The sequence below is a fragment of the Sycon ciliatum genome, chromosome 4 (assembly GCF_964019385.1).
Source record: "Sycon ciliatum chromosome 4, ocSycCili1.1, whole genome shotgun sequence".
Lineage (NCBI taxonomy): Eukaryota > Metazoa > Porifera > Calcarea > Leucosolenida > Sycettidae > Sycon > Sycon ciliatum.
This window is the reverse complement of record NC_088646.1, coordinates 23,008,053-23,033,493: the sequence shown is the minus strand read 5'-3', so window position 1 is coordinate 23,033,493 and position 25,441 is coordinate 23,008,053. Positions and strand designations below refer to the sequence as shown.

General features: G+C 47.0%; 3 protein-coding genes across 3 annotated transcripts in view; 2 read left to right on the top strand and 1 right to left on the bottom strand.

The window, feature by feature from the left end:
• The first annotated feature begins 9,917 nt into the window (after positions 1-9,917).
• Positions 9,918-11,211, top strand: LOC135815090 (probable E3 SUMO-protein ligase RNF212). The gene has a single exon (XM_065328331.1). The coding sequence runs from the start codon at positions 10,255-10,257 to the stop codon at positions 11,173-11,175; it is 921 nt and encodes a 306-aa protein (XP_065184403.1). The 5' UTR covers positions 9,918-10,254; the 3' UTR covers positions 11,176-11,211.
• Positions 11,212-11,319: 108 nt separating this feature from the next.
• Positions 11,320-15,517, bottom strand: LOC135815091 (H/ACA ribonucleoprotein complex subunit 2-like protein). Its single transcript, XM_065328332.1, has 4 exons — positions 15,283-15,517; positions 15,133-15,202; positions 14,480-14,585; positions 11,320-11,648 (listed from the first exon to the last, which is right to left on the bottom strand). Exons 1-4 carry the CDS (start codon positions 15,443-15,445, stop codon positions 11,517-11,519), a joined length of 471 nt encoding a protein of 156 aa, XP_065184404.1. The 5' UTR covers positions 15,446-15,517; the 3' UTR covers positions 11,320-11,516.
• Positions 15,518-15,713: 196 nt separating this feature from the next.
• Positions 15,714-25,441, top strand: part of LOC135815088 (uncharacterized) — a 39,708-nt gene continuing 29,980 nt past the window's right edge. Inside the window, exons 1-10 of the mRNA XM_065328328.1 lie at positions 15,714-16,319; positions 17,463-17,648; positions 18,103-18,161; positions 19,045-19,102; positions 20,736-20,795; positions 21,986-22,084; positions 22,578-22,645; positions 22,961-23,016; positions 24,052-24,214; positions 24,723-24,851. Of these exons, the coding sequence (XP_065184400.1) occupies positions 15,957-16,319; positions 17,463-17,648; positions 18,103-18,161; positions 19,045-19,102; positions 20,736-20,795; positions 21,986-22,084; positions 22,578-22,645; positions 22,961-23,016; positions 24,052-24,214; positions 24,723-24,851 (1,241 nt within the window). The 5' untranslated portion in view covers positions 15,714-15,956. The remainder of the gene's footprint in view (positions 16,320-17,462; positions 17,649-18,102; positions 18,162-19,044; positions 19,103-20,735; positions 20,796-21,985; positions 22,085-22,577; positions 22,646-22,960; positions 23,017-24,051; positions 24,215-24,722; positions 24,852-25,441) is intronic.

Below are 25,441 nucleotides of genomic sequence, written 5' to 3'. Positions count from 1 at the left end.
GTTCTGTACACATTGCATGGGAGTACGTCATTTCCTAAGCTCATGGCGTTAAGGCCGTCATCACACCACGTTCACCGACTCCCGTTTACGTCTACGTCTATGGTGAAAAAACCAAAACGGGTGGTCGTGTCATCAGACAGGCACAGTTCTTGACGCGTACACGCAGTCAGGTTTTTGGAGAAATTTGAACCCACGTACATCGAAGTACAGGGTCGCTCGGAAAAAGGCTGGGGGAGATACGCACGTTCATACAAAAAGTCATATACCCCCCCCCCCCCCCCTCTCCATACCACGTCTACGTCTCCCGTTTCCTCTGCTCCCGTTTTCACCCCGTATACGGATCATCATGACAACCGACCAAAAACTCCTTACGTGGACATGACGCAGCGCTTTGTACCAGGGTGTGATGACAGCCTTATAGAGAGGTTCCGCATAACGTAATTACGTTAGTAAAAAACGTAGTCGATCTACGGAAAGTCTTACGTAAACTGCACGCGCATCTGTGTTCCGCCATACGGAGTTTTCAAATCACGTAGCTGCCCTTGGCAACTCCGAACGCGGCAGTGTACGACCAGATCGACCTGAGGAGAGAGTCATAAATTTGTACCCCAATCCACTTACGGACCAGCTACGTTATCAGAGCCCTATCTACGTACTCTACGTAGACAACTTTCCGTAAGTGGAGTGCAAACTCGCGAATTCACGGGTTTTCCCCGCCCACTAACGTAAAGTTGCTCAACTTTACGTAGTGCGGAACCTCTCTAATATTAGGGACCTTTCGCATTTGCTACGAATCGAATGCGAAACGAAAGTTTGATTCGGCTCGTAATCGTTTCGTTGAAAGTAGATTCAGGTTTCGCAAATGTGCATGGCAACTACGAATACGGCCGTACGGGTGTTTACACGCACACGTGCATGGATCATGGAATCAAGGGAAAAAGGTGTACCTGGCAAAACATGTGAACCTGGCCAAATAAATGTGTACCTGACGGATTCGGAGCACGCCACGAATGAAGAGGCTTCCAATCGTGAAAACGAGCTCTCCGCAGGGACTCTGACGAATCCTCGAACCCAGGTGACGAATCAGCATTCGTTTCGTATCCGTACGCGTGGTGCGAAAGGTCCCTATTACCGTAAAATCCCGCCCGAGCGCCCCGTCTCTCCCATCCGCCCCTCCCTGGCTTCTTGTCAGGGAAGTGATTGATTGTATCCTCGTATGACTCTGTGCTACCGTACTGTACTGCAGACGCGTGCTTGACCCTGTTGGAAATGTACGCAACAGTGCCCACCCTCTTAGCCAGGGATCGCACAAACCCTGAGTTTTGCCGGGTCTGTAGTACAGACTCTGTACGACTCCTGGCTCTTGACCTTTGGTCGGTGTGCGAGATGCACAAATAGTTTTGGCAGGGTGAGTACTTTTTCATGTAGTACTGAATGCGGCAAGTAGGACTCGCCCATCCGCCCCTCCCAACGAAGCGTCGAGGAGGTAGGGGTTCTGGCGGGATTTTACGGTACTTACGCTATTCCTCTCCTCCAAGGCTCCATTCGCTCTTCAGTCCACTAGCTGGAGCTACCGTCCAGGGAGTCCTAAAATACCTTTTACGACTCCCTACTACCCGGCACCCGTGTGTTATTTTCTTCCTATCATACCCTAGTTTCTCATAATAATTATTATTATTGTTGTGTTGCTTTTGCCCGTAAAAGAGGCTGTTCACCCTAATACCCGCACTATTTTTGTCGTGTTTAATGGCTAGCGAGAGTAGCAGCTAGTCGGCTGAAGAGCGCGTGAAGGAGACAGGAGTAGAGAACTATTCAACGATACTGTTGAACGTCCAAACGGCACCGCTAGTATTGACTATTGTATATTGCCGCGTGCAGATAGTTACACGGCTACAAGGCCAGCATTTCCGACTGCGCACACTGCGTATACCGTACTTCCCTGATTATAAGTCACACTTGATTATAAGTCGCAACCCATTTTCAGGTCTGAGCCAAGTTCTCCTAGTAAATACATTCACATAACTTAGGAAGTCACACTTGATTGTAAGTCGCACACCCTGCGTTGCCCTTGAAGTTTAGTGTAACTGGAAAAGGTACAGGTGTGACTTACATTCGGGGCAATACAGTACATTTTCCAGAAACTTGAGTGGGGTTATTCGCGAGGTTGAAGATATGCAGTCATTATGGTCACTAGGTCTGATATTCAATCTTTGGACATCTAACTTAGCTGTTTAGACCTTGGTCCCATCAGCTACAGCCAATCAGGGTCCTCCTCGAGTAGTCTGGTATTGCCCGCTCAGACGCCCCGCACAAATGTCAGTGTATTTCCCGCTGACTCGATTAGATAACTCTGTGCATACCCCGGCAGTTGTGAGTATAATCAGGGCCCCCACTTCCCCTGGGCAGGTCATTATTTTGGTGTGATTGATCGTATCGGACAAAATCAATTGCTCCATCACTGGCACATGTACATGTATGACAGTCGCCAAAAGAAGCAGCTTGCTCAAGAAAAATGGAGGACCCTACGGGCGACGAGCAAACACAGAGTAGCCTGACTCAACCAGGGTTCTAGCTAGGTCAATATAGTAGGGGGGGGGGGGGGGGGGCGGGCATGGGAAAAAGTAACCCCGTGACCCATTTTTTTCCATTGTCCAAAATTGTCTTGCCATGCAAAATGTAACATACAGGGTGAACCCCGACTTCACCCCTCACAAATGTGCCTTTATGAACCCTCTAGTAGTAGTGACTATCGACTGTATTTTCGTTGAATGGCGTGAAAAAACACAAAAATCGGAAAATGAGTAGGGGGCGGCACTTTTTCACAGGGGGCGCGCAAACGGAGTAGGGGGGGGGGGGGGCGCTGCGTCCCCCCTACCCCCCCCCCCCTTTGGCTAGAACCCTGTCAACGTAATCTCAATACACAAAGAAATGTCTGCCTACCTATCACTGGACTTGCACGTCTGTTCACTCCAAATGCAAGACGGTGTTGGTCCCGATGTGGGCTGTCCTTCTGCAGTAAAGCCTTCATCGACTAACGGTTCGAAGAGTTGGAGCATCCCACCTTGAAAACAAATTAGAAACGTAAACCGTGAGAATCTAAAGTGTTTCCCTTCGTTGCATGTATCTAGCATTGCTGCATTATATTCAAATAAGGGCGAGGAATATTAACGCAACCCACAAACACACAGTCACAACCTATGCAACTCAAAATCCAAGCGGATGTAAAAGGACTTGAGTTGCTTGCTTGCGCATTCAAACCGCATCCGTTCTTCCAACACTAGTAGTTGTGTTGACTTGGTTACATGCGGGTGGGTGGTGATCATGCACACAAAACAGCACTGTATGAAGCACAGTGCATACGGCGGAAGCCCGTACCAACGCCCACCCGGTATAACGCCCGCTGCCCGTGTACACGTCCAGGTGCCGGGTGTCAACACGTTGGTCCCATTTTCTAGCCCACCTCCGTGTAAACGCCCATGGGCAAAAGCACAGGCCCAGTACACAGTGCAGTGCATGCACAGATCCACGTGCATGCACGGTACTGTAGCATAACTAACTTCTTATTCAAATATAATAATTATGCAGTCCACTGAGCTAACCTTGTACGTACATGTACATGTACATGCGGCAATACGGCACTGTGATGTGAAAATAAATCTGATTTCACTTATCCGAAATAGCGCCCGGGACCAAATTGACGCCCACGTTCTGGACCTTCACTAACGTTTCCGCCCAAGGCCTTACTACAGTGGTGACAACTAAAATCCGACCCCAGCTTGGTGTACTCACATAATAATAAACACCCAGCACGTGCTTGTAGCACAACGAAATAGAGACCGCTACATGTAGAACCGGTGCTGGACTTGAGCACGAAAATCAGGGATCGGATTTCAGTTGCCGACGCTGCAGTAGAAAAGAAGTTGTACATTCACATACATGTACACCCACCGTCGACAATGTTTGTACCGGTAATAGTGATAACTGTTGTCCAATGCAAGGGCCTAGGCTATAGGGCCTAGCTAGGGAGGGAGTTCAGGAAATGTACTCTCCTTTTCGTGTTTACAGGTCTATCCAAGTATAGTGTAGGCCAAAAATGGAACAGGGCCTAGCTGGACTATTATACTATAGACTAGGGCCAGAGCTAGGGCCAGGGTATGTGTACCATGGTGTACAGCTCGTAACTCATCATAACCGTATGTATGGCAAAGAAATCGCGGAGCAGAGAGTGCCCCCCCCCCCCCCCCCCCCATCCCAGTATTCTGCGCGTTGCGGTACGAGTACGAGTACGTATACGAGAATATGCTGCCTGATTAATTGTTGGGCCGATTACGGAATTGTACGAAAAATCCTCATAAGATCTGCGCGAAAATTGCCTTGTAGTTGTACAATTGTGTGGACAGCCGTACGGTGTTGTCGCATGCGCGTTTCCGACGAAGTTGTGTCGGTGTGTATTATTTTTTATAGATGCGGGTACGAGTCGTACTAGTACAGGTCGAGGTCCGATCCATGGGATCTAGTCGGCCGATTTCATGTCGGATCGCGGAAAAACCAACTAAACCTACAACCGTACTCTACTACTGCACTACAAGAAAGAAAGTATTGCCTACTATTGGTGCAACTGCAGCGAGTTATATACAATCATGCACATTAGACGTACAATCATGTAGTTCGCCGTACTTCACACCCTTTGACCTTTAGCTTTGTCTTTGATTCTTGAAGTAGTTTGATTGGTGTACCATGGAGAACGTACTCGTAGAAGCTTCGGGCTTGTACCACTAGTCTTTGGCTGTGTTTACATGAGAAGTTTCAACCCGGGTCGAGTTCAGCCCGGGTTGAAAGTCTGTACGACAGACAAAAGAGGTGAGCGTTTACATGAAGACAGTTGACCCGGGTCAAATACTGATATGCCGCCAAAAGTCCACTTCTACAGTCCTGCATGGTCACGTGAATCCGTTCGCGCGAAATTTGCATCTGCAGTGCTGTTCAAACCTGGCGCGAGATACGCACAGAAGTACGTTTGTACGATTTTCTTGACCCGGGTTGGTTTCAACCCTCCCCTTGGGGGGAGGGTTGAAATCAACCCGGGGCGAAATTTCAACCCGGGTCAAGCGCAATGCGTCATGTAAACGCGCCATTCACTTTGTGCACATGGCGGGTTGAAATCTGACCCGGGTCGAACTCAACCCGGGTTGAAACGCCTCATGTAAACACAGCCTTTGTGTAGCTTCATCTCTACATCTCTTCATCTCTACTCAAGTCAAGTCTCAATAGCAGTCTACTATTACTGACTCAGTATGAGTACTCAGTACTCCAGCTCTTTGCGTCTGGAAATGAACAAGTCAACACAACGGCACCCCCCCCCCCCCCCCCCCGCCGCCGAGTGCATGTAGATCTACATGACTGTACATGTCCTCGTACCGGTGCTTCGAGCTTGCATAGCAAGAAAAACGCTGTTTGCGATGCGCTCTGAGGGCTTGAAAGTGCTACGTCACAGCATAGCAACAATTTCAAAAATTCAAAAATAATAATTGGATCCACTTGGATCCAGTTTTTGTATGGATCCAAGCACATTTCAAGCCGTAACCAGTGAAACTGACTGATTTGGCTACTGGGCCCCGGGGGGGGGGGGCGGGGTTACAACTGGTGGCGAAAATAAAAGTCACACCTGCATGCGACATGAGTGGGTTGCTATGCACCCACATACTTAGGCAATAGCAAAGTCACACCTTAGTGGATCCAAAAATAGAAATCTGATGTCAACTTACTACTCCCTGGCCGTTTTGACGTCATCACTTTCAAGCCCTAATGCCTGAGTAATGGCACTTCGTCTTTACGTACTGACTTTTTATTTAGACTTGTTTAGACTTTAGTACATGTACTATGTACATGTACCAAGACTGGCAAGAGTCAAGACTGCACTGGCAAGAGTCAAGACTGCACTGGCAAGAGTCAAGACTGCACTGGCAAGAGTTCATAACCAGAATAACTCTTGTTAGTACTTTACGCTGTTACCATGGTTACTCTCGGTGGAGCCTTGACGTTCGGAAACTGCACATTTCACAAAGAAAGGCAGGGGAGCTCCGGAGAGGGCACTCATGATTTCCAAAAAAACTGCCGTGCTTCAGGGGAAAATGTTTAGCCGCAACCTACGCACTGTGTTCAGGTAGTGTTGGTCCGTAGTCCTCCGTACAGTACTTTTCTTTCATTCTCCTGGGTGGTTACCAACAGCCAGTGCATGCCGGAGTACATGTATGTGGTGTGATCTGTCAAAAGGCCTTAGGCCTGTGGGGATTGCCCTATCAAAAATTTAATAATAATAATAATAATGTGTGTGCGGGGGAAAAAAATGAAAAGACCAAAAAATAATAGGGACTCACTGGCCAGAAAAAGTCACTTCAAAATAGCTGTATGGTGTAGACCAGGCTGAATAGTGACGGTCAATTCTTCAGCCTTGCAAGCTGTTGAATCGTGCAATCCCAGCCGTGACAAGTTGCTATGGCTTATGCCGTAGCATTGCTATCATCGCCTTTGGCGATGGGCGTCAAAGGTCAAGGTACAGTACTGTCGGGCGCCGAAGAACGGCCATGCGCCAGGCTAGAATTTCACCATTAATTTTTTAGGGGAAGTTAAGCCAAAAATGATCAAATTTTCACCACTTGTAGTCTTCGGGGTGCTGAGTCGAATCAGTGGTTGTGGTCCGAGGAAGCTGAGACGCTCCCTCCCGCGATTGGCCCACTGATACGTGCTCCTGCGTACACAAGTTACCTAGTCACCGCGCTAGCAGGCGACAAATTTCACACCAAGGTTCAACTCAAAAGTTCAAGTCGAGTGACAGAAACTTGCTCAAACATGCTGTAAGTTGTAGCCTGCAGGCACGGTGACGGTCTGACCAGGTGACTGGTGTACACACGAGCACGTGACCGCTTGTTCAGCCATGTTCGATTGGGAATAAGGGCCGAGCTACATCATCGCCTTTTCGGACCAAAGCAGTCGACTCAGCGTCCAAGAGACTACAACATATGGGCCAATCGCGGTCATCCGTGTTTTTATAAGACTCAGCCGTTAACTCTGCATAATATATATATTATGCAGAGTTAACGGCTGAGTGTACATTGTAGCAGGGGCGTAGCAGCCGCTCCGGCCGGTCCGGCTTTGGCCGGACCACTTTTTCACTATATGTACATGTTAGGCTGTACCATCGAATAAGAACGAACCCGCTGTGTTCTAAATTCGGAACGACGCTTCACGCAGCTTCATTATAGCAACTTGTATTGTGGCAACACTGGCCAACACTCAGATGCACTGCTTCTTCACACAGCTGAACACACAGCTGAACAATTCTTCTTTCTTCTCAACGTTTCGGTCACTCTGTGTTCGCTAAAAATAAGAACGGGCTAGGCTAGAACCCCCCCCCCCCCCCCCCCCCCCCAGTTCTTCGCTCTCTGTGCTGCAAAGTTACACACTGGCACAGAGCTCTTCTTCTCACCACCATCATGATCACTCCCGCCGCAGGGGTAGCCCTTGCCCTTGGCGGATTATCATGCGGTTGGCATAATTTCTGGCATAATCTTCGGATCTTGTCTAAAAACTATGCCCTGGCATAAAAGGACTTCTGAGACCAGACGGTCGGCATAACCTTACGATGCTGCCGGGCTGCAGATAAATGCTCCAGGCATATTTAGGCATGTTGGAGGAAATAACCTGGTGAATGTTACCCCTTACCGGTATAAGCCATGCTGTCATCGTACCCTGAGAGTCGTTGTAACGTTGCAAAGTGCAACAAGAATGCAAGGGTACCGTATAGCACCATCATTGGCATTATTCCAGCATATTAAATGTAGCATGATCACTGGCATACTTTGGGAATAATGGAAAGCCAGCAATTTACCGAGCATAATCCGCCAAGGGCTGTCTGTACTAAGTTCACCATAATTATACCATTCGATTGGACCACAGAATAGTATAGCACCATCAATGGAGGTACAGTATTCAATCGTGATTGGTGGGGGGGGGGGGGGGGGGGGGGGGAGAGCCCGCCTCCCTGGGATATCTTTTCGAAAGCTTGGCCCAAATAGCCCATATTTCATTGCCTCAAAAATCACAAGATGAAATTACTTGTATTGGTGCGACTTTGGCTGCACTGCCGCACCACCGGGTTCTGACGCCCCACCCATCACTATCATAGTGTGCGCATGGTGCTTGATTGATGCATGACTGATGGTATCTGACATAGCAGGCCGGTATGGTAGATCTACATTCCAGCGACTGCGTACCTTGCCTGCTTTTCGCGCTAGCTGCCCACAATTTCTCCTTGGGCACCCTGTAAGAAGGCCAGCATAGGCATGTTGGGTATACGCAAGTAAAATAATAAATACTACTACAGTCAGACCTCGCTTATCCGGTCCTCTTTTATCCGGATCCCTCGCCATCCGGAAGAAAATGGCTGGTTACATATTTACAGCATACATGATGCGTCCAACATAAACGGCGTTCTCCAGTTCCCTCGCCTATCCGGATATTTTTGTGGAAAACAGATGTGTGCGGTTAATGGGCCATTCACACTACGCCCAGAACGTGGCGTACGTGACGTTTTCGTCCGGATAGCCATGACAACATGGAACGTGGCGGGAAAATCGTACCCCTGATACGAAAACGTAGACGACGTATCCAGACCCCTGTACTGAGTTTCGTTCTGTCGTTCCCAGCAGTTTGTGTCCAAAAGAAGCTGTACGCACAGCTGTACGAGCAGCGTGTGCTGGCCTGTGTGAATGCACCTGCATGAAAACGACGTCTGCCAGTACGTCGTATTCCAAAACGTGACGCGTATTGTAACGTAGTATGAATAGCCTCAGGGTATATTCTTGGACGAATTTCCAACCGGTTACGGTCCAATGAAGAGTTGGGGGGGGGGGGGTCCGGGGGTCCCCCCTGAAATTTTTTTCAAAATACAACCCAAATATGGCACTCGACAGCAATTTAACAGATTTCTTGGTGCTGGAGTGTAGCAAAGATATAAGCAGCTCCATTCACCCACAGAAAAGTACGGGCGGTTGGAACTGATTTGTAACTTTTCAACCGGTCGCCAACAATTTCAACCGGTCGAAAACCGGTTGGGGCCGGCGGTTCTAGAAAATTCCCTGAGCCTATAAGCGAGATCTGACTGTACTACTACTACAGTCAGACCTCGCATAACCGCACACAAATGTTTTCCACAAGTATCCGGATAGGCGAGGGAACCGGATAATCGAACACACATACTGTGTGTATGCATGGCAAATGCTGTAAATTGGTAACCAACAATTTTCTTCCGGATGGCCCGGCGAGGGATCAGGATAGAAGAGGACCGGATAAGCGAGGTCTGACTGTACTACCACTACTACTACTACTACATCAGGTAGCACTTGGCGCATAGAAGATGACACCGTGGTAGCTACGGCTATCATAGTATTAGTATGCTCTTGCTGGTATGTATAAAATTAATACTGACAGAACTATACTGACAGATGTGGCTCGTAACGCTAAGAAAAGTAGTCAAACCCAGAACGTTTTCTTGTGACCCTCTTCAAGAAAACGTTCTGCCCGACAACATTGCTTTACGTGTGTGGACATGATGGCTCTTTGCATAGCATTACCAAGAGTCCTAAAAACCGTTCTCCCAGGGGGGCTTATACTCTTGGCGTTACAAACGTAACAAAGAGTAGATAAGCAGTTTATCTACTCTTGGCATTACTTCTAGTTCTACAATGTGTTGTGTAATTGTCTCTGAGCCGCATAGCATGATCCGTACAGCACGATCATCCAAAGAAAGATGAGGTCAAAGGTCAACGGGGTCAAGGATAAGTCGACAGAGCTACCGGAACGCGACGAAAAAGACGGAATGAGGGAAAGAGGCATTTCGATTTCCCGTTCATGGTGCAACGGCGATTTCTCTCCGCGACCGGTCGACCACAATTTCAAGCAACGCAAAAATGATTACAAAACCTATTAGAGATCTGTAACCAGTTAGCTCTTACCTCAAGTGATCAGGCATTCTCAATAGCCGCTTCACGCTTTGGCAGAAAAGACTCCCTTCTTGCGGGGTACTGAGCGAAGACGGAAATTCAAACAATCACTGAGCTGCGGAGGCACGGTCGAACACTACGAGGAATACATCGTTCTTGCCGCATCGCTTGGCAGCAGCACTACTTTGTAATGAGCCTCCGCTTTATTACCGGTAGCTGACAGGTCTGACCTCCGAGGCAAGATTCGGTGGTGATGGCGGATTGGGTGCATTGCAATACTTGCTTCAGGCAGCCGAAATCAAGCTTAGCGTTCAGCCTTACAAACTGTGGACATCTGTTCTGCTCAGAATGTCTCTCAGCAATGAAAGGAAAATGTAAGATGTGCGGAAGTTCCTTCATGGCTATTCCGATCACATCTCAAATGAAGCCGGATGTGCAGATTTTTTTCACCGATCCGGCTGAACTGGAGAGGAAGCACAACAAAACCTTGCTGCAGGTCATTGATTTCCAAAAGACCCACAGGCAGAGGTTTATTGCTCACCTTCAGAAACAGCAACAAGCACCTGGGATGAGCGCTCTCCAGAATCAATTCAAACAGCTGAAAACGGAAGCAGAGAAGCGAATCACAAGCCTGATGCAGGAGAATGCTCAGCTGAAGCAGATGCTGGAGGGCAGAATGGGTGGAAGTGCAAATCTTCCCATGACACCGCACACTCCCAAATCGCCACACTATCGCCTATCATCCAGAACACCATCCCCTCACAGTGCAGCTAGCACTGTTTCAACACAACGCAGCATGAATCCAGGTATGAAGACGCCGGGTGGACCACCAAGGCTTTCTGTCAGAACTCCCCCATCAAATGGACGCATAGGACCAGTTGCTGGAAGAACAATGGGCGGTGAGCCCGGGAGAACACCATCTGTTATTTCAAACTTGACAACGGGCAAAACACCGGACATCCAGAAGGCCATACCAATGGACTTGACGTCTCCAACATCCGGACGTGCTCATCCTGCACCAGCAGGCGCTACAAGTCGCAGAGAAGGAGCTGGCAATCGTTCAACGTCGCCAGCGCGGTGGGATCCTGATGGCCGCCAGATCCATTTACACTATCAGCCCAAGTCAGCAGTCTGGCAGAAAAAAGCAGGTGTGTACACATCACCAAAGTCATGACGTTTACTCATATTTACATTTATTTTATCGTTGTCTATTGAACACACGCACACACACCCACACCCACTAGCACTCTGTGCACGTACATGTATATTACGTCATGCAAGTCGAAAAGCACAGCCTATTACTATTTGATGAGTTAAATTCAAGATGGTGTACAACTTTTTCGTTTCATGTACATGTAAATAACAATGGAGCCACGCGCGAAAAACATATGTACAGTTTCACCAACGGTATACAAGTACAAAAACAACAATCAAATAAAACATGCAGCAAGAGAAATCTGCATGCCTGCATTGTTGTTTGACAAGCAAGTTAAGAAGAGGCAAGCTCAAGTTCAATTAAGAAATAAGAGGTGGCGGGAGAGCCTTCATGCCTTCCTGACACTCATCATATCCTTCTGCGAACTCGTCGTGACGCTTGATTAAAACGATACTTGTGGGCCGTTTAGTACAGCTGGCCGCACCAAGGTCCTACAGAACAGCAACACCGAAAAAGAAATATGCATACCTCACATAAAGTTCATACTCACAGGACCAAGCATGCTGCACAACATCGGCCAGCATGATGCAGAAACAGATGCAGCCCCCCCCCCCCCCCTCCTACTCTGACAGCGCACCGGTCTAGTGGTGAAATAGCCGAATATTAGGGGTGAAACGAGTATCTATTTTGACCAACCGATCACTCGTTCATAATATTCGGTCGAGTATCCGATTATTTTATCAAAATTCAAAAGCGCTAGATTTGCAAGTTCTCGACCAATTCGGAAGAAATTATCTGTGAACATAGAACAAAAGTCGCCAACGTCTTGTACAGAGTGTAAAGTAACAATTTTCATCAGTACTTTCATATCTCAGAACGTTACTTGCCGTGGTGAACGCATCGTCCAAGTCTTAACCCTTTATGGACGGACTGTACGAGTTTCGATCTAATAAGATCGAAACTTCGTAACTTCGTAACTCCATCGTTTCTTGAGCAAATTCCACAATCGAAGGGTCTACGTGGTAGCGGGAACTCCAAGCTGTCCAATGCAACAATCGCCGAAGAGTTACAATGTCGGACACCAGAGATATCGCACGCCGTATTCTTACCTCGGCAAATTCAAATTTTTGATCGATCATTTCGCCATTTTGGGGGAAAATCCCTTTTCGTGTGCTCTTTGAGCGACTGAGCACATGATAATGACGTAGCCGGCTGAAGTTTGAATCGTCTCAAACAGATTTGAGCGTTCTGCGATGAAGGAGAGTGGAATGGCGTTGATGGGACGAATTTGCTTGCATATCAGGCTTGGAGACGACTTTGCTGTGTTACCGCGCCTGATTTGTGGCGGCCGGATAATGGAGATTGGTACCCTGACGTAGCTCTCGCCAAGAGCTTTCCAATGAGCCCTTGATTGTGAAAATCAAGTGAAGGACACCAAAGTTATGACATGGAAAAGTTGAAAATTGTACTGACATTTTGTAATTCTGGTGCATACTGTGCTAGTAATCCGTCCATAAAGGGTTAAAATACTGACTCAAAGCCATGAATAACGCATGCATACCAGTGGACCAGCGGTACAACAAAAGTTTTAAAAAAATACAATGCCAATCCTAAAAAAATATTTTAAAAAAACGATCGAGTGCAAAATTTCGAATACTCGCTCGTTTGAAATTTTCGAACGAATACTCGAATATTCGAACTAATCGTTTCACCCCTACCGAATATTCTTTGGCTTAACGAACGAACGAATATTCTTTCGTTAACACGGATGACATCACACACCCTCCTCTCAGTCATTTATTTGATATTGTTACTACCGTTAAGTACCGTTGATCCGCCCCCACGCCATGTCGTTTCCCAGCTGGGTTTTCGGCAGGGGGCGGGAATTGGATCAAGGCTGTCAAGTGCAGTACGATGCACAACAACGTAGAAGTTCAGACTCGATGTGCTGGAATGTGCACATTTTCATCCTGGATTGGCAAGTATTGTGTACAGCAATGCATGCGTCGGTTCAACATTGTATTTCGTTGTATACGTCGAAGTCGCTTCACAAGTAGAAAATCGACAGGGGAATTAGAGAGGAGGCGGATCAACGGTACTTTACGATAATATCAGGCATGACAAACAAAGGCACACATTTCTCCATCATTTCTAGGTCAATTTTCACAAAATCCCCAGCTGAAGTGCATTTTACACGCTAAAAACCCCAACTTTGAGACGTGATTTTCGTTCGAGCGCCGTAACTCCACTCCAGAACCTCGGATCGCGGGTTGCTTCGAGACGACTGCTGACAGTTTGCCGATAGACCTTTCGATGAAGAGTTACGAAAGTTTGAAGTCGCCTGGTAAACTCTGCATACCGGGTTAACGAATATTTGCCATGAGAAATATTCGTTCGAATGTGCCAAACCGAACGAATATTCGAATATTCGTTTCACCACTACGCACCACCACCATACTCATTTTTTCAATTCCGTGTATATCATTTCACACAATGAAAAATGCCGCCACAAATCGATCGTTCCGGGTGCTCGCTGCGCCCATACGTCGCATTTTTGTGTGACAAAGCAATAGTGCGACATGGAAAACATGGGTGACCTGTTTGTTTCCTTGCCACCCCCTTACAATATTTTCCTGGCTAGAACCGTGAGATGAGTGTATCATTTCGAGTTTGGCTGCACAGAAGATTGCCATGAGGTTAGAAATCCATCACAGGTAGATGCACACCCATGCCAACGTGTCACACAGTACCCGACTTGGACAGTGCCTGCCCTGTCTGCTTGACTACGGGTATGATAAGATTGTACATGTGTATACAGGCACCGCAGCAAACCTTCCATAGAGGGGGGGGGGTATGCATGCAAGGGCAGCGCCCAATGAAATGCTAGTATGGACACGTCCTTGATTACACCGCTATGATTATTCAGGCAACCATGGCATACCCACCCACCCATCAACACCGTACTGGAGTAAGCCAGGCATTCTAACCGGGGATGGTTCTGTACTTCATTGGTCACTACTGCACAGCAAGTAGAGGTGCGTAAAGTGAAGCTTTTCCAGGAACAAAGTGAGAGCAAACCTACGTAGACACACGAGCATTGCAATGCCTTGTTCACCCTTGCAACGTCACGATCGGGCCCGCATAACTAGGCACATAGACCAGGTTTCTAGCTGATTTCCAGAACTAGAAGGCCACTTCAACCCCAGAAAGTATGATAGTCGTGCACATTTTACACAAATACACATACGTACGAACACAAAAAAAGATTGATGCAACTTCATTCACATGGATACATTTTACTTCCAGATGTACATGTACTTACAATCTTCGCTGGGACGTAGCAGTAAGGCAGTTTGTTCTCCTCGCAGAAAACGGGGAGATGAGAAATGACATCGATCGGCGAAATATCTCCTGCCATTACTACAAGTCTGTACAAAGTGACAGAGAGAGATTGTGTTAGTGCTTGGGTAGGGCAGGGACACTAGAATTGCAGATTGCAACCACTTGTTCTAGCACACATTTCTGTGCCTCTATGAGAACCAGCAACATTGTTCATATGCATCATACATAGGGAATTAACATGCAATCATGGAAAAACTCGCCAGCAATGCATAGGGGTATACATGTAATTTCATGCTTGCATTCTGAATGCAGAGTAGGTTGTGGACGCATCAGGTTCTGAGAGGACGGTGGATTTTCTTCAACACAGCCTATCATGGAACTGCACAGTTCTATAGGTACAGTTAGGGCCAATGCCTCGGTAATGCTATACTAATACGTAGTCCAGTACAACTATTGACATAGCAATAATAAAATGCATCCATAGGCCCTTTTCTAATGCCCGAACCACTTCTAAGCAGTAAACACGCTCAGAGCGAGTCTCTGTAACTGTATGCAGTAGATATGTACATGACTGCTTAGGTAGAGCGTACTCCTGATGTAAGCATGCTTCTGCAGTTCTGGTTATCAACTTACCCCTTTTCACCCTTGCGGATACATTTCTGCACTTCTTTTACGCCACGTCGGAGACTCTTAGACTTGGACGCTGAGACAAAACAGATAGAGCTAATTTCTAGCTGATCTACAGGCGGAAGGTACAGTGCAACGTGGTTTACAACAACTCACCTTTCTTTACTGTTTTGTAGATTTTCTTAGTGAGTTTCTTCGAAGCCAAAGGCTGTGCAATCGTACTCACTCGCTCCACCAACTCCTCATACTCAGGACGATCCTCTGTTGGCTCCTCTTTCTGCTCCTTAGGAGTATCCTTTTCTTTGGCGTGTTTGCCCATGGCGATCGATAATCAAAATTCTTATGAAGATGCAAAATCTTCTTCCAAGAAAATGTTAGTTCAACATCATCGCATAGCTGCACCAGCACAGGCTCAGCATGGAGCGATTTCTCAGACGCCATTTTTAATTGTCATGACGCTCCAGCACGTTGCTACAGCAATGAGCACGCTCTTTGCAAGCGTGCCCTACGCGTTTGAACCGTGCTGGCGAGAAGAACTGCATGCGGCTATTTCATTTTTTCTCCTGATAAACTGTCAGTGCGTGAGATCTCGAGAGAGGATTGATTATTTTTGTTGTGACAGTGCTCATCATGGTGTTGCCTTGTTGAAAAAGAAAGATGTAATCCTCTTTTTAGTTATGTAGCAAAGGTTACTACAATGTTGCGCGGAATTGGACATGAAGTTCAATTTTAGCGAAAGTTGGACAGGCACCCAAGTCAGGTACATGTACAACCAACCTTAGATCAAACCGGGTGGGATGGAATGAGAGAATTCACAGAGGTGTTGCAAAATGTCTAACGTAGACATAGAAATGAACAGGTCTGCCACTGGCACACCGACATTTCGGGACGGGCGCAGCTCCAGGTCAGGAGTGAGAAGCGAGAGTTGCGGAGGACTCCTTGAACGTGACGACCTTCGCCATTACAAACCACCGCGAATGCCCCTACCTGGATCGACTAGACGAAAGTATCTAGAGAAGACGCAGCTCTCCACTGTCCACGATGCGGCTAGCCGACCAGGTATGTTCTCGCCTCGCGCCGACAAGAAAGGCGCACGTACGGTCACTGCCGAGCTGGATGGTTCAGAAGCTGTGACCCTGTACCATGGAGTCCGCCGAAAATCCAGATTGCCATTGGGCAAACGAGTGACTCAGGTGAGATCATTCAAGTTGCAGTGAGTACTGTACTTGCATTATACTGGACAGTACAATGTACTACTAGTACTCAGAGACAGAGTAGCAAGCGTGTGAATAGCTTGGGTCACTGAGAATCTGAATGTGTGTGACTAGGTTGGGTGTGAGAATGTGTGTGGCTGGTGTGAAGCCAAGTGCCAGCTATCATGGTGATGCCAGTATATTGAATGGCCATGCGAATGATTTCATGGTGGTGAGTCAACGGAACTGCTTATGGGTGCTAAGTATCCAGCGGAACCGCTTGTAGGCGCTTAGTATAATTATAGCGGAACTGCTTGTGGGCACTATGTACTAGTATGCAGCGTGAGTCGCTAGTGCAGGTCTGGACAGCCAGCTAGCCAGGGCCTCGACTGCTGAGACTTAGCCAAAACATCTGAACTGATGATATCATTGCATGCAAAATATCTGAACTAATGATGTCATTGCATACAAACATCTGAACTGATGATGTCATTGCATACAACCATCTGAACTAATGATGTCATTGCATACAAACATCTGAACTGATGATGTCATTGTATAACCTCTATAATTCCATGCGTTCTATGGAAAAAAGGGATTCATCCGTTGTGAAGCATGCTCTATTGCAACATGGCAGAGCTTCTGATGAACACACAAACACATGCATCGTTAGATTGACAGCATGAAACAAGGTGGAGGACACTGTGTTCGGAAACAGTGACCTTACTACAACCCTTGTTTCATGCTGTCAATCTAACAATATGCGTGAACTATAACAAGGTTTATCTAATTCTGGTTTTGAACTAGTGTTTAGGTTATATCATAAACACATACATGTACATGCACATACCCAAAAGCACATACATGTATACACACATTCCTACTCCTACTCCTACTCCTCCTGGTCATCGCTGAAGCGACGATAGCGAACACGCTATGTTAGACATAGCAATATGTGCACACACGCACGCACACACACACACACATACCAGGTACATGCGCACGTGCGGTGCGTACATGGCACATCATAAATTGGACATAGTGTGTGTGTGTGTGTGTGTGTGTGTGTGTGTGTGTGTGTGTGTGTGTGTGTGTGTGTGTATGTGTCTGTCTGTGTCTATATGTGCTTGTGTCATGGTACAGGTTGTTTTCAATCGTGCCGAGCAGTTGATCCTGACTGTTGATGGCCTGGGCATCAGTGAATGGCGTGAGAACACCACCATCTCAGTCCTAGAGCCCAGGCTGACCATGCTGGCTGGTGTGAAGCGCTTGTTCTGTGCGTTGCAGAGTTCGCAGTACGTTGTATTGTGCGATGGAGCTGTACTCAATGTAAGGTTGCGGCAACACATGTATGTACTAGAATGGATGTACTGGTATGTATGTAACACAAAATCTTCCCGCCAAACTTGTGTGTGTTCGTAGTTCGATGTACATGTATATAGACTGCATACTGGACTCCTGACTGCTTTGACCTGACTGCCTACTGAGTCCAACCTATATTACCATGTAGTGTTCACTCAATCTCTGCACAGCTAGCTGTCGGTGTTATATTTTCACCTTGCAACTGCCTATGTTGAAGTGCACTTGGGCGAGCGCTGTTGTGAAGTCTCTTGCATGTAGTTCTAGTTTGTCGCATACTTGCATCGCATCGAGTGTTGGTGTGCGATGTAGTTTCTTAAAAGGAAGTGGTTGCAGTGTACAGTAGTCTGCACACCCTGAAACATGCCCTGTGTGTGTGTGTGTGTGTGTGTGTGTGTGTGTGTTTGTGTGTGTGTATGTTTAGATTCTGAACTCCAACCTTTCGACCATATTCTCAGTCACCTCTCCACATCCGTGCAGCAAGTAAGTCTGTGTTTGCATGTACAATGTATGCTGTGTTACGGGGTGAGAAGTGCTGCGTTACAATCATCCCGGGCTGCTGGACTGTTGCAGCAATATTGGAGAAACACCACTCCAACCCCTTTTTTAAAAAGGATGGCGTATCCCTCCACCCCTCCTGTTATCTCAAGAAGCCCGATCCGACACCCAGCCGTTCCATGCAAGACACATAGTGATCCTTGAGCTGGTGTAGCTGGGTGTGGCGTTCCTCTCTCCCCCCCCCTGCAAACCTATCGGAGGGTCACACTTCACTGCTTGTGAAGAGACATCAACCTCACCTGCCAGGGAGGCAAGTTCACAATTCTCAAGTTTCCTGGAGGAAGAGAAGATCTGCCATGCAGTTCCATAGCCTGAAAGAAGTGCAGCGTGCCTGGCAGAAGAAAAGGCATCAATATCTTGTAGAAGGGTTCGGTTTGAAGTTGGGAACTCATTCCTGCTGGATACGGCTCTTCTCCCCCGCCAAAGTCAACTTGCTGGGCTCTGCAATCAATAATCTGATAGAAGAGTGCTCTTCCGACTGGTCATTTCAGAGCATCACATGTCCCATGTATCTATACTGATCCTACAACTTTTACGACTTCTCCGCTAGTGGAACCATTCACCAGAATCAGATTCATCAGCTAAACCCCAATACTAGTAGCCAAAAAGATGCAATGTGCCCAAAGTAACTAGCAGTGCTTTAAAATGTCTGGATTGCCTACACTTGAACGTTCGTGTGGTACGTTGTTTGTGCGTGCGTGCGTGTGTGTGTGTGCGTGCGCCTGGTATGTGTGCGCGCTTGTGTGTATGTTGTGTGTGTGCACGCACGTGTCTGCGCGTGCGGTCCTCTTGGTTGCTGATGCTTCAGTGGCGAATACAACCAGTCATTCCACAACATGGTCATGTGTGGCGGTCGTTCTATACAGGTGAGAGTCACGACGTTGCCAGCAGAAACCACCCTGAATTTGACAGAATTTGAATATTCGGCTGGGTTTACTAGGATACATAGCAAGAGTATGGTCCCCTTTCTGTTCACGTGTACTGTACACGGGTCCCTCTCTGATCAAAGGGTAACGGTTATTCGTAACTTGGGAGATCTGTAACTGCGGACCCTGGCCATGTTATCGCCTTGTGCTACATCCTATCAAGAGTACAGTCATGGTTATGTACCCTGGATCCTCTTTATGGTCGCTGCGCAATGAACAAAGTGGTGCACACTGATATGTAGTGGTAAAATAATACAGTCGTCTCTCTCTAATCCGGCACTTGTTTATCTAGCACCCTCGCAAACCAGCACACTTTCTGGCAAAACGGATTTTTTCGGTTATTTTTCTATGCTTTAACCCTTTGGAGCCCCAAAAATCCTGATAATTGTATGCGACTGCAATTACAGTATATTCTTTAACGTATTTTGGTCATAACTTTGGTGCTTGTAATTGGATTTCCATAATCTTAGGCTTCCTGGAAAGCTCTCCGCGAGCAGAGTAACTAGAGCTCAAATTCAACACTACAGCAGTCATATATCCAACGCCACGGCACCTCGAACAGTCCACAGAGCTGGATATACGAGCAAATGTCCTCAACGCCAGCCATTTCACTCTCATTCATCGTGGAATGCTACATTTTTTTGGCGCTGAGTTTAGTTTCATGCTGGCCACGTACGTACGTACAGGAAGCGTACCTGGATGAATCAGCATGTCATCCAAGGGGAAATCCCTCACTCAAGGCCAGTCACTGAGAAAAAAGTTCGACTTTTGCCGTGACTGAAATGTCAAGCGCGATATCTCTGTAACGCGACATCGTAGCTCTTCGGCGATTGTTGCATTAGAAAGCTGAGCTCTTCGGCTTTTTCCCAGATATTTCACTCTTGGAAATCCGTCAAGTTTCGAATGAGTTACGAACGTTTTAGTCCATCGACGGTATACCGTCGATTTTTGACTGTACGGGCTCCAAAGGATTAATCCGGCACTTGAATTCCGCCTTCAGCAGCGATTTTCTGCAATAAATCACTCAAACTGTACATAGTTCGATTTTCTAGTCCAGCAGTTGTACATTGCATACCGTTAGGGAGCATTGTAACATACGCAACACATGTAACATACACTTGGGAATATCCTATGCCAATGCATAGGATATTCCCAAGTGTATGTTAAAGACATGCAGTCCACAAAGTCCTTGGATTGACACAGAAAATCCCTACGTTTTGACATACAACACAAACATGGATGTTAACAGGTGGGCCGGGTTGGAGGGCAGGATTTGATAATCCAGCACCCTGGTTTATCCAGCAGAAAATGCCGTTGCGAAAGGTGCCGGATTAGAGAGGGACGACTGTACTAGAAATCTAGAATAATACTAAAATTGCACGTGATGATGTACGAGTATATTAATGATACTTGAGGAAGTGTCCTTCAACCATGAACAGTCCGCCTGAGGCTTGTGTGTAGATTCTAGCCAGGTTGCATTGTAGTTCATTCCGGCTACATGTAGCTGTGGCTGTCCTGAAAATGAATTGCAAATTTCCGTGCCATCCGTCTCTTTCATGTGATTGTGATGCAGGTGTGGAACTTTGTCAGGCTGAACTCGGAGCTTAAGTTATCCTCAACCATCACCGTCCCCGTAAGTGCAAGCTGCACAGCTTCCATTGTGATTAATGTACGAGCGTTTGCGAAGCCTCTGATGCAAGTTCATGATGCTGCGCATTGTTATACACCTTGAATTTGTTTGTGTACGTCTATAAGCCTTATGCCAGTTGCACAGATCCACGAAATCTCGTAGAATCCCGTAGACCCGGTAGGGTGTTGAGTGTGTAGGGCCCTATTGTGTTTTCTGCTATGTCCACTAGGAAATGGGCCCTGAAGGTATTTCATACGAAAACCTTTTTCTGACAAAGATCTAGCTAGTCATTAGTTCTAACCAAAGTGAAGAAGCTGAAAAGCGATTGCTTGCCATTAAATTATGAGGCTAAAATTGGTCAAATGCGCATACATTTCGTGGATCTGTACAACTGGCATAAGGTCTATTTAAAATGAAGCATACTCCTGTGTGCATGGCTGCTTGGGCATGTTGCACATGCTTGTGCAGATACTGTAGAGGCAGAAAATTTCGTCGGTCAATAATTTCGTCCAACTCCAAAGAAAGGGAGTTCGTCCGGTTGAAAATTTCGTCCATGGATCACAAGAGTGTATAGAATAGCTGGACAAATTGACATTCGTCCGGCATTTAATTTAGTCCAAAAGTTCCTTGGACGAAAAAGACGAAATTAAATTCCAGACGAATATTTCTGCTTATACAGTAGGTATACATGTATTTGTTGTATTAGTCTACTTGGGAAACATCCATGACAATTTCCTCGGTGACTATAGCTGATATTGTAACTATTGGCTGTATTAGCCTAGAAACTTATTCCTATTCCGTGAGGCTTGTTGAACAAGGAGCGGAAATGGAATCTTGAATCCAGGCTCAACGTGCTTACTTTTTTCATTAGGCCAGCATGCACACACGCTCGCATGAACACACACACACCCGTACACATGTACACACGCACACGCACACACACACACACACACACACACACACACACACACACACACACACACACACACACACACACACACACACAACTAATGACTTTGTCATAGTAGCCAGAGCTGAGCATGGTCAGTAGAGAGATGGGTCCACATCGGGGCCGAGTGTTCGCAGGTCTAGGGCTGCACAACGCTGGGCGCATACTTGACTCGCTTGGTCGGATATCATTGAGCACCGCTTCTTGTTGACATATCCCCTGCGTTGTGTTATGTTGTGCCAAGGCGAATCTGCACCCGGACAAAACAGTTTCCTGCGTGCACCTTGAGCCGAAGAAGAGCCGCTCTCAGCGCTTGTTTGCCGTCGTCCATCGCTCCATTCTGGTAAGTGATCAGGGGTACTGCGTGTGTACCCGTGTGTATATCGGATTTGTCTTTCTCGAACACACGAGATTCACCACCTGCAGACCAAGCAGCCACGTACCCTGTCTCAGTTGGCAATGCGTTTGCACCCCTAAGCCAGTAGTGACCAACATAACCCTGAAACTATTAGTAACAAATGCCTTTCGGCTGATGAGTAGGTTAGCTGAATTCTGTGTGTGTGTGTGTGTGTGTGTGTGTGTTCGTGTCTGTGTGTGTGTGTGTGTGTGTGTGTGTGTGTGCATGTGTGTGCGTGCATGCGTGTGTGTGTGTGTGTGTACATGTGTGTGTGTGTGTGTGTGTTTGTGTGTGTGTGGTGTGGGTGTGTGTGTACATGGTGTGTGTGTGTGTGTGTGTGTGTGTGTGTGTGTGGGTGTGTGTGTGTGCGTGCATGCATGCATGTGTGTGTGTGTGTATGTTTGTGTGTTGTTGTTGTTGTTGTTGTTCTGCACTCTAGGTGTACACATTACACACTAAGGATCTGCTACACACGCTGCGGAATGCGCACACGCGGGAGATCACATGGTATGTTGCACTGTCTTCAGCTGCATCCAGTTGTTTTACGGAACTTCCTTGAAGACAACATACAATCATACCCACAGTGTCTGCTCCAGGATTTCAAACCAACTGGGTGCATGCATGTGTACCTGGCACAAGCTCTTGCAACCATGTCAGAGACCAGCACGTTCAAGCACGGCTGCTGCAGTCTATTTTTAGTACAATTGGAAGAGCATTCCATAGGGGATTGCGAAACGTGTGTGTGTGTGTGTGTGTGTGCGCGTGCGTGTGTGTGTGTTTTCGCTCGTGTGTTCGTGTGACTATGCTGTGTACAATCTGCAGTGTGCTGTTCAATCGCACACTCAGTGTCCTGTGCAGTGCATCACGGGACGGTACAGGTAAGACAATAGGGAGGTTTAGTTCCCACGTAACGGAAACGCGTACGTGGGTGATCCACGAAAAGTGGATGAAGGGCACCCACGTTGCAATGTTGTGTTTAGTCACACGGAACAAACAAAAGCATGAAGCGAAAGGCCCAAACCTGGTCAAAGACGAAGCTACCCGGGCCTAAGAAGCTCATCCAATATTTTGATTTCGTGCTTCGGAAACTTCTTCAGCTGAGCACCCTCACAGCTCGCACAATGCGCTCCATTCTGATTTCACCCACGTTCCAAAACGTCTGTACGTGGGTCACTGAGTATCACGTGGTACTTTGAAGTACACACACGTAAAGTACCCACGGATTACGTGGGACCAAACCTCCCTAATGTCTACTATATACTCTGGAGTAACAATGTGACCACATCACAGTACTAGCCAGTGAAGTCGGCTGCTACGAATAAAACAACAATGAGTGCTGCACAGCCCTAGCATCACGGACACTGTGCACTGATCTTAAATACCGGCTCTGTATTATTCCAAGGGGTGAACTTCACCAGTCGGCACTCTGCATATTCAGTGGAGTTCAATACTAGCCCTTGCCGCTATTGTTGGGTCGGATGTACTGTACAGGCAGAAAATTTCGTCGGTCAATAATTTCGTCCAACTCCAAAGAAAGGGAGTTCGTCCGGTTGAAGATTTAGTCCATGGACCATAAGAGTGTATTGAAAAGCTGGACAAATCAACATTCGTCCGGCATTTAATTTAGTCCAAAAGCTCCTTGGACGAAAAAGACGAAATTAAATTCCAGACGAATATTTCTGCTTGTACAGTAGTCAGTCCTACTGCTTCAGGAGGTGCATGTGATGCCTTGGTCCTTGAGGGTGGTTCATACGGATGCAGAAAAGTCAGTCTGACCAACTCGCACTGGAGCAGTGGATTTCAAAACATTTCAGCATGTGCCAATTGTGTTACCAGTTCACCGGGTATGTACAAGGCGTTATGCTCTATTGTGCCTGGTGTGCTTCTATCTGTGTGTACTTACTGGCGTACAGTGAACGTCTGGGACGGGACGTACACATTACAGCACTCGTTTTGCGGGCACAGCAGTGGCGTTGTCAGCCTGCAGCCGTATCCGCACGGACCACTGGTCATCAGTGCATCCAGCGATGAGACGATTCGAGTGTGGAACCTTCTGAACGGCCTGGAAGTTGACAGGTACGTTGGCATTGCGATTCCATTGGCCTTGTCGAATCCCTGGCAATGTTTATGCTACCGTTGTTGATGTGTACTACATGTGTTGTAGTAGTTGAGAAATTATACCTATTACTAACACAAAGGAACACAGTAGAAGAAAGATGTTGCGTCTCTACCCAGAGATGGTGGGTTCATATTGGTAGTGGCCTCCTGTAAACTGTGCCCGTTTGTAGAGGCAATATCGTGTTCAATGACTGCCGATCGTGTTACGTTATCCTCGCTTGTCCTGGGAACATAGACAGTGGTTGTTGCAGTGGGTATAGGGGGAAAGGACCAGGGAGATGTAGTATCTGCTAAGTGTATGCCGGATTGACTTTGTTGATGTAATGCCCATGGAAGTAGAGGCTTTATTGTTGTCCAACAAGCAAATACTGTCAAAGCCCATGCGCTTCTGCTTTTTCTGGATATGTATAGCATTATTTTTGTGACCTATTGAGTTTTTATATTTGTATGATTTGTTATCTGTTAGGTTGCCAGTTGGACATCCAGTGCAAGACCTGGCATCTCATGCCAATGTAGAGATGTTTGTGTCTATCTCATCTGTGTGTCTGGACACCTGGAAGATGACCTACATCTATCATCTGCTCACCCCGATAGAGTTAGTGGAAAGTGACCTCTAGACACATTCTAGTGCCATTTGTGTGTATGCTTGTGGGCTTGTGTGCGGAGGTGGGTGGGTGTGCGTACATGTGTGTGTGTGTGTGTGTGTGTGTGTGTGTGTGCGTGCGCGCGTGTGTGTGTGTGTGTGTGTGGACACGTGTTTGGGCTTGTGTATCGGCTTGTGTGTGGCTGTGTGAGCATGTGTGTGTGTGTGTGCATATGTGTGTGTGTGTGTGTGTGTGTGTGTGTGTGTGTGTGTGTGTGTGTGTGTGTGTGTGTGTGTGTGTGTGTGTGTGTGTGCACATGTGTATCGCAATAGTGCTGAGCTAAGGCCGATGAGACCGGGCCAGCCAAAGCTATCTCTCTGAAACAAAGCCATGTCAATACAAGAACTTTATAAAGGAATCAATTTTACCCGCCTTTCCTTTGTTAACGCCGAACAGGTTACTAGGCACTTCACCGGATTTTCTCAAATCGGGGTTTTCTAGGTTTATCATCGGCAATCGACAGAGGTGGATATCACAAGGTCACAGACAAAATTTTATTGAAATCCACAATGATACCACCAAGAGTACATAACCCCCAAGA

Excerpts from the sequence above, each read along its gene's own strand:
- LOC135815090 (XM_065328331.1), top strand. The coding sequence starts at position 10,255 with ATGGCGGATTGGGTGCATTGCAATACTTGCTTCAGGCAGCCGAAATCA.
- LOC135815091 (XM_065328332.1), bottom strand. The coding sequence starts at position 15,445 with ATGGGCAAACACGCCAAAGAAAAGGATACTCCTAAGGAGCAGAAAGAG. Across the intron at positions 15,203-15,282 it reads CTACAAAACAGTAAAGAAAG|CGTCCAAGTCTAAGAGTCTC; the intron begins GTGAGTTGTTGT and ends GTTTTGTCTCAG. Across the intron at positions 11,649-14,479 it reads GCTACGTCCCAGCGAAGATT|GACCTTGGTGCGGCCAGCTG; the intron begins GTAAGTACATGT and ends GCTGTTCTGTAG.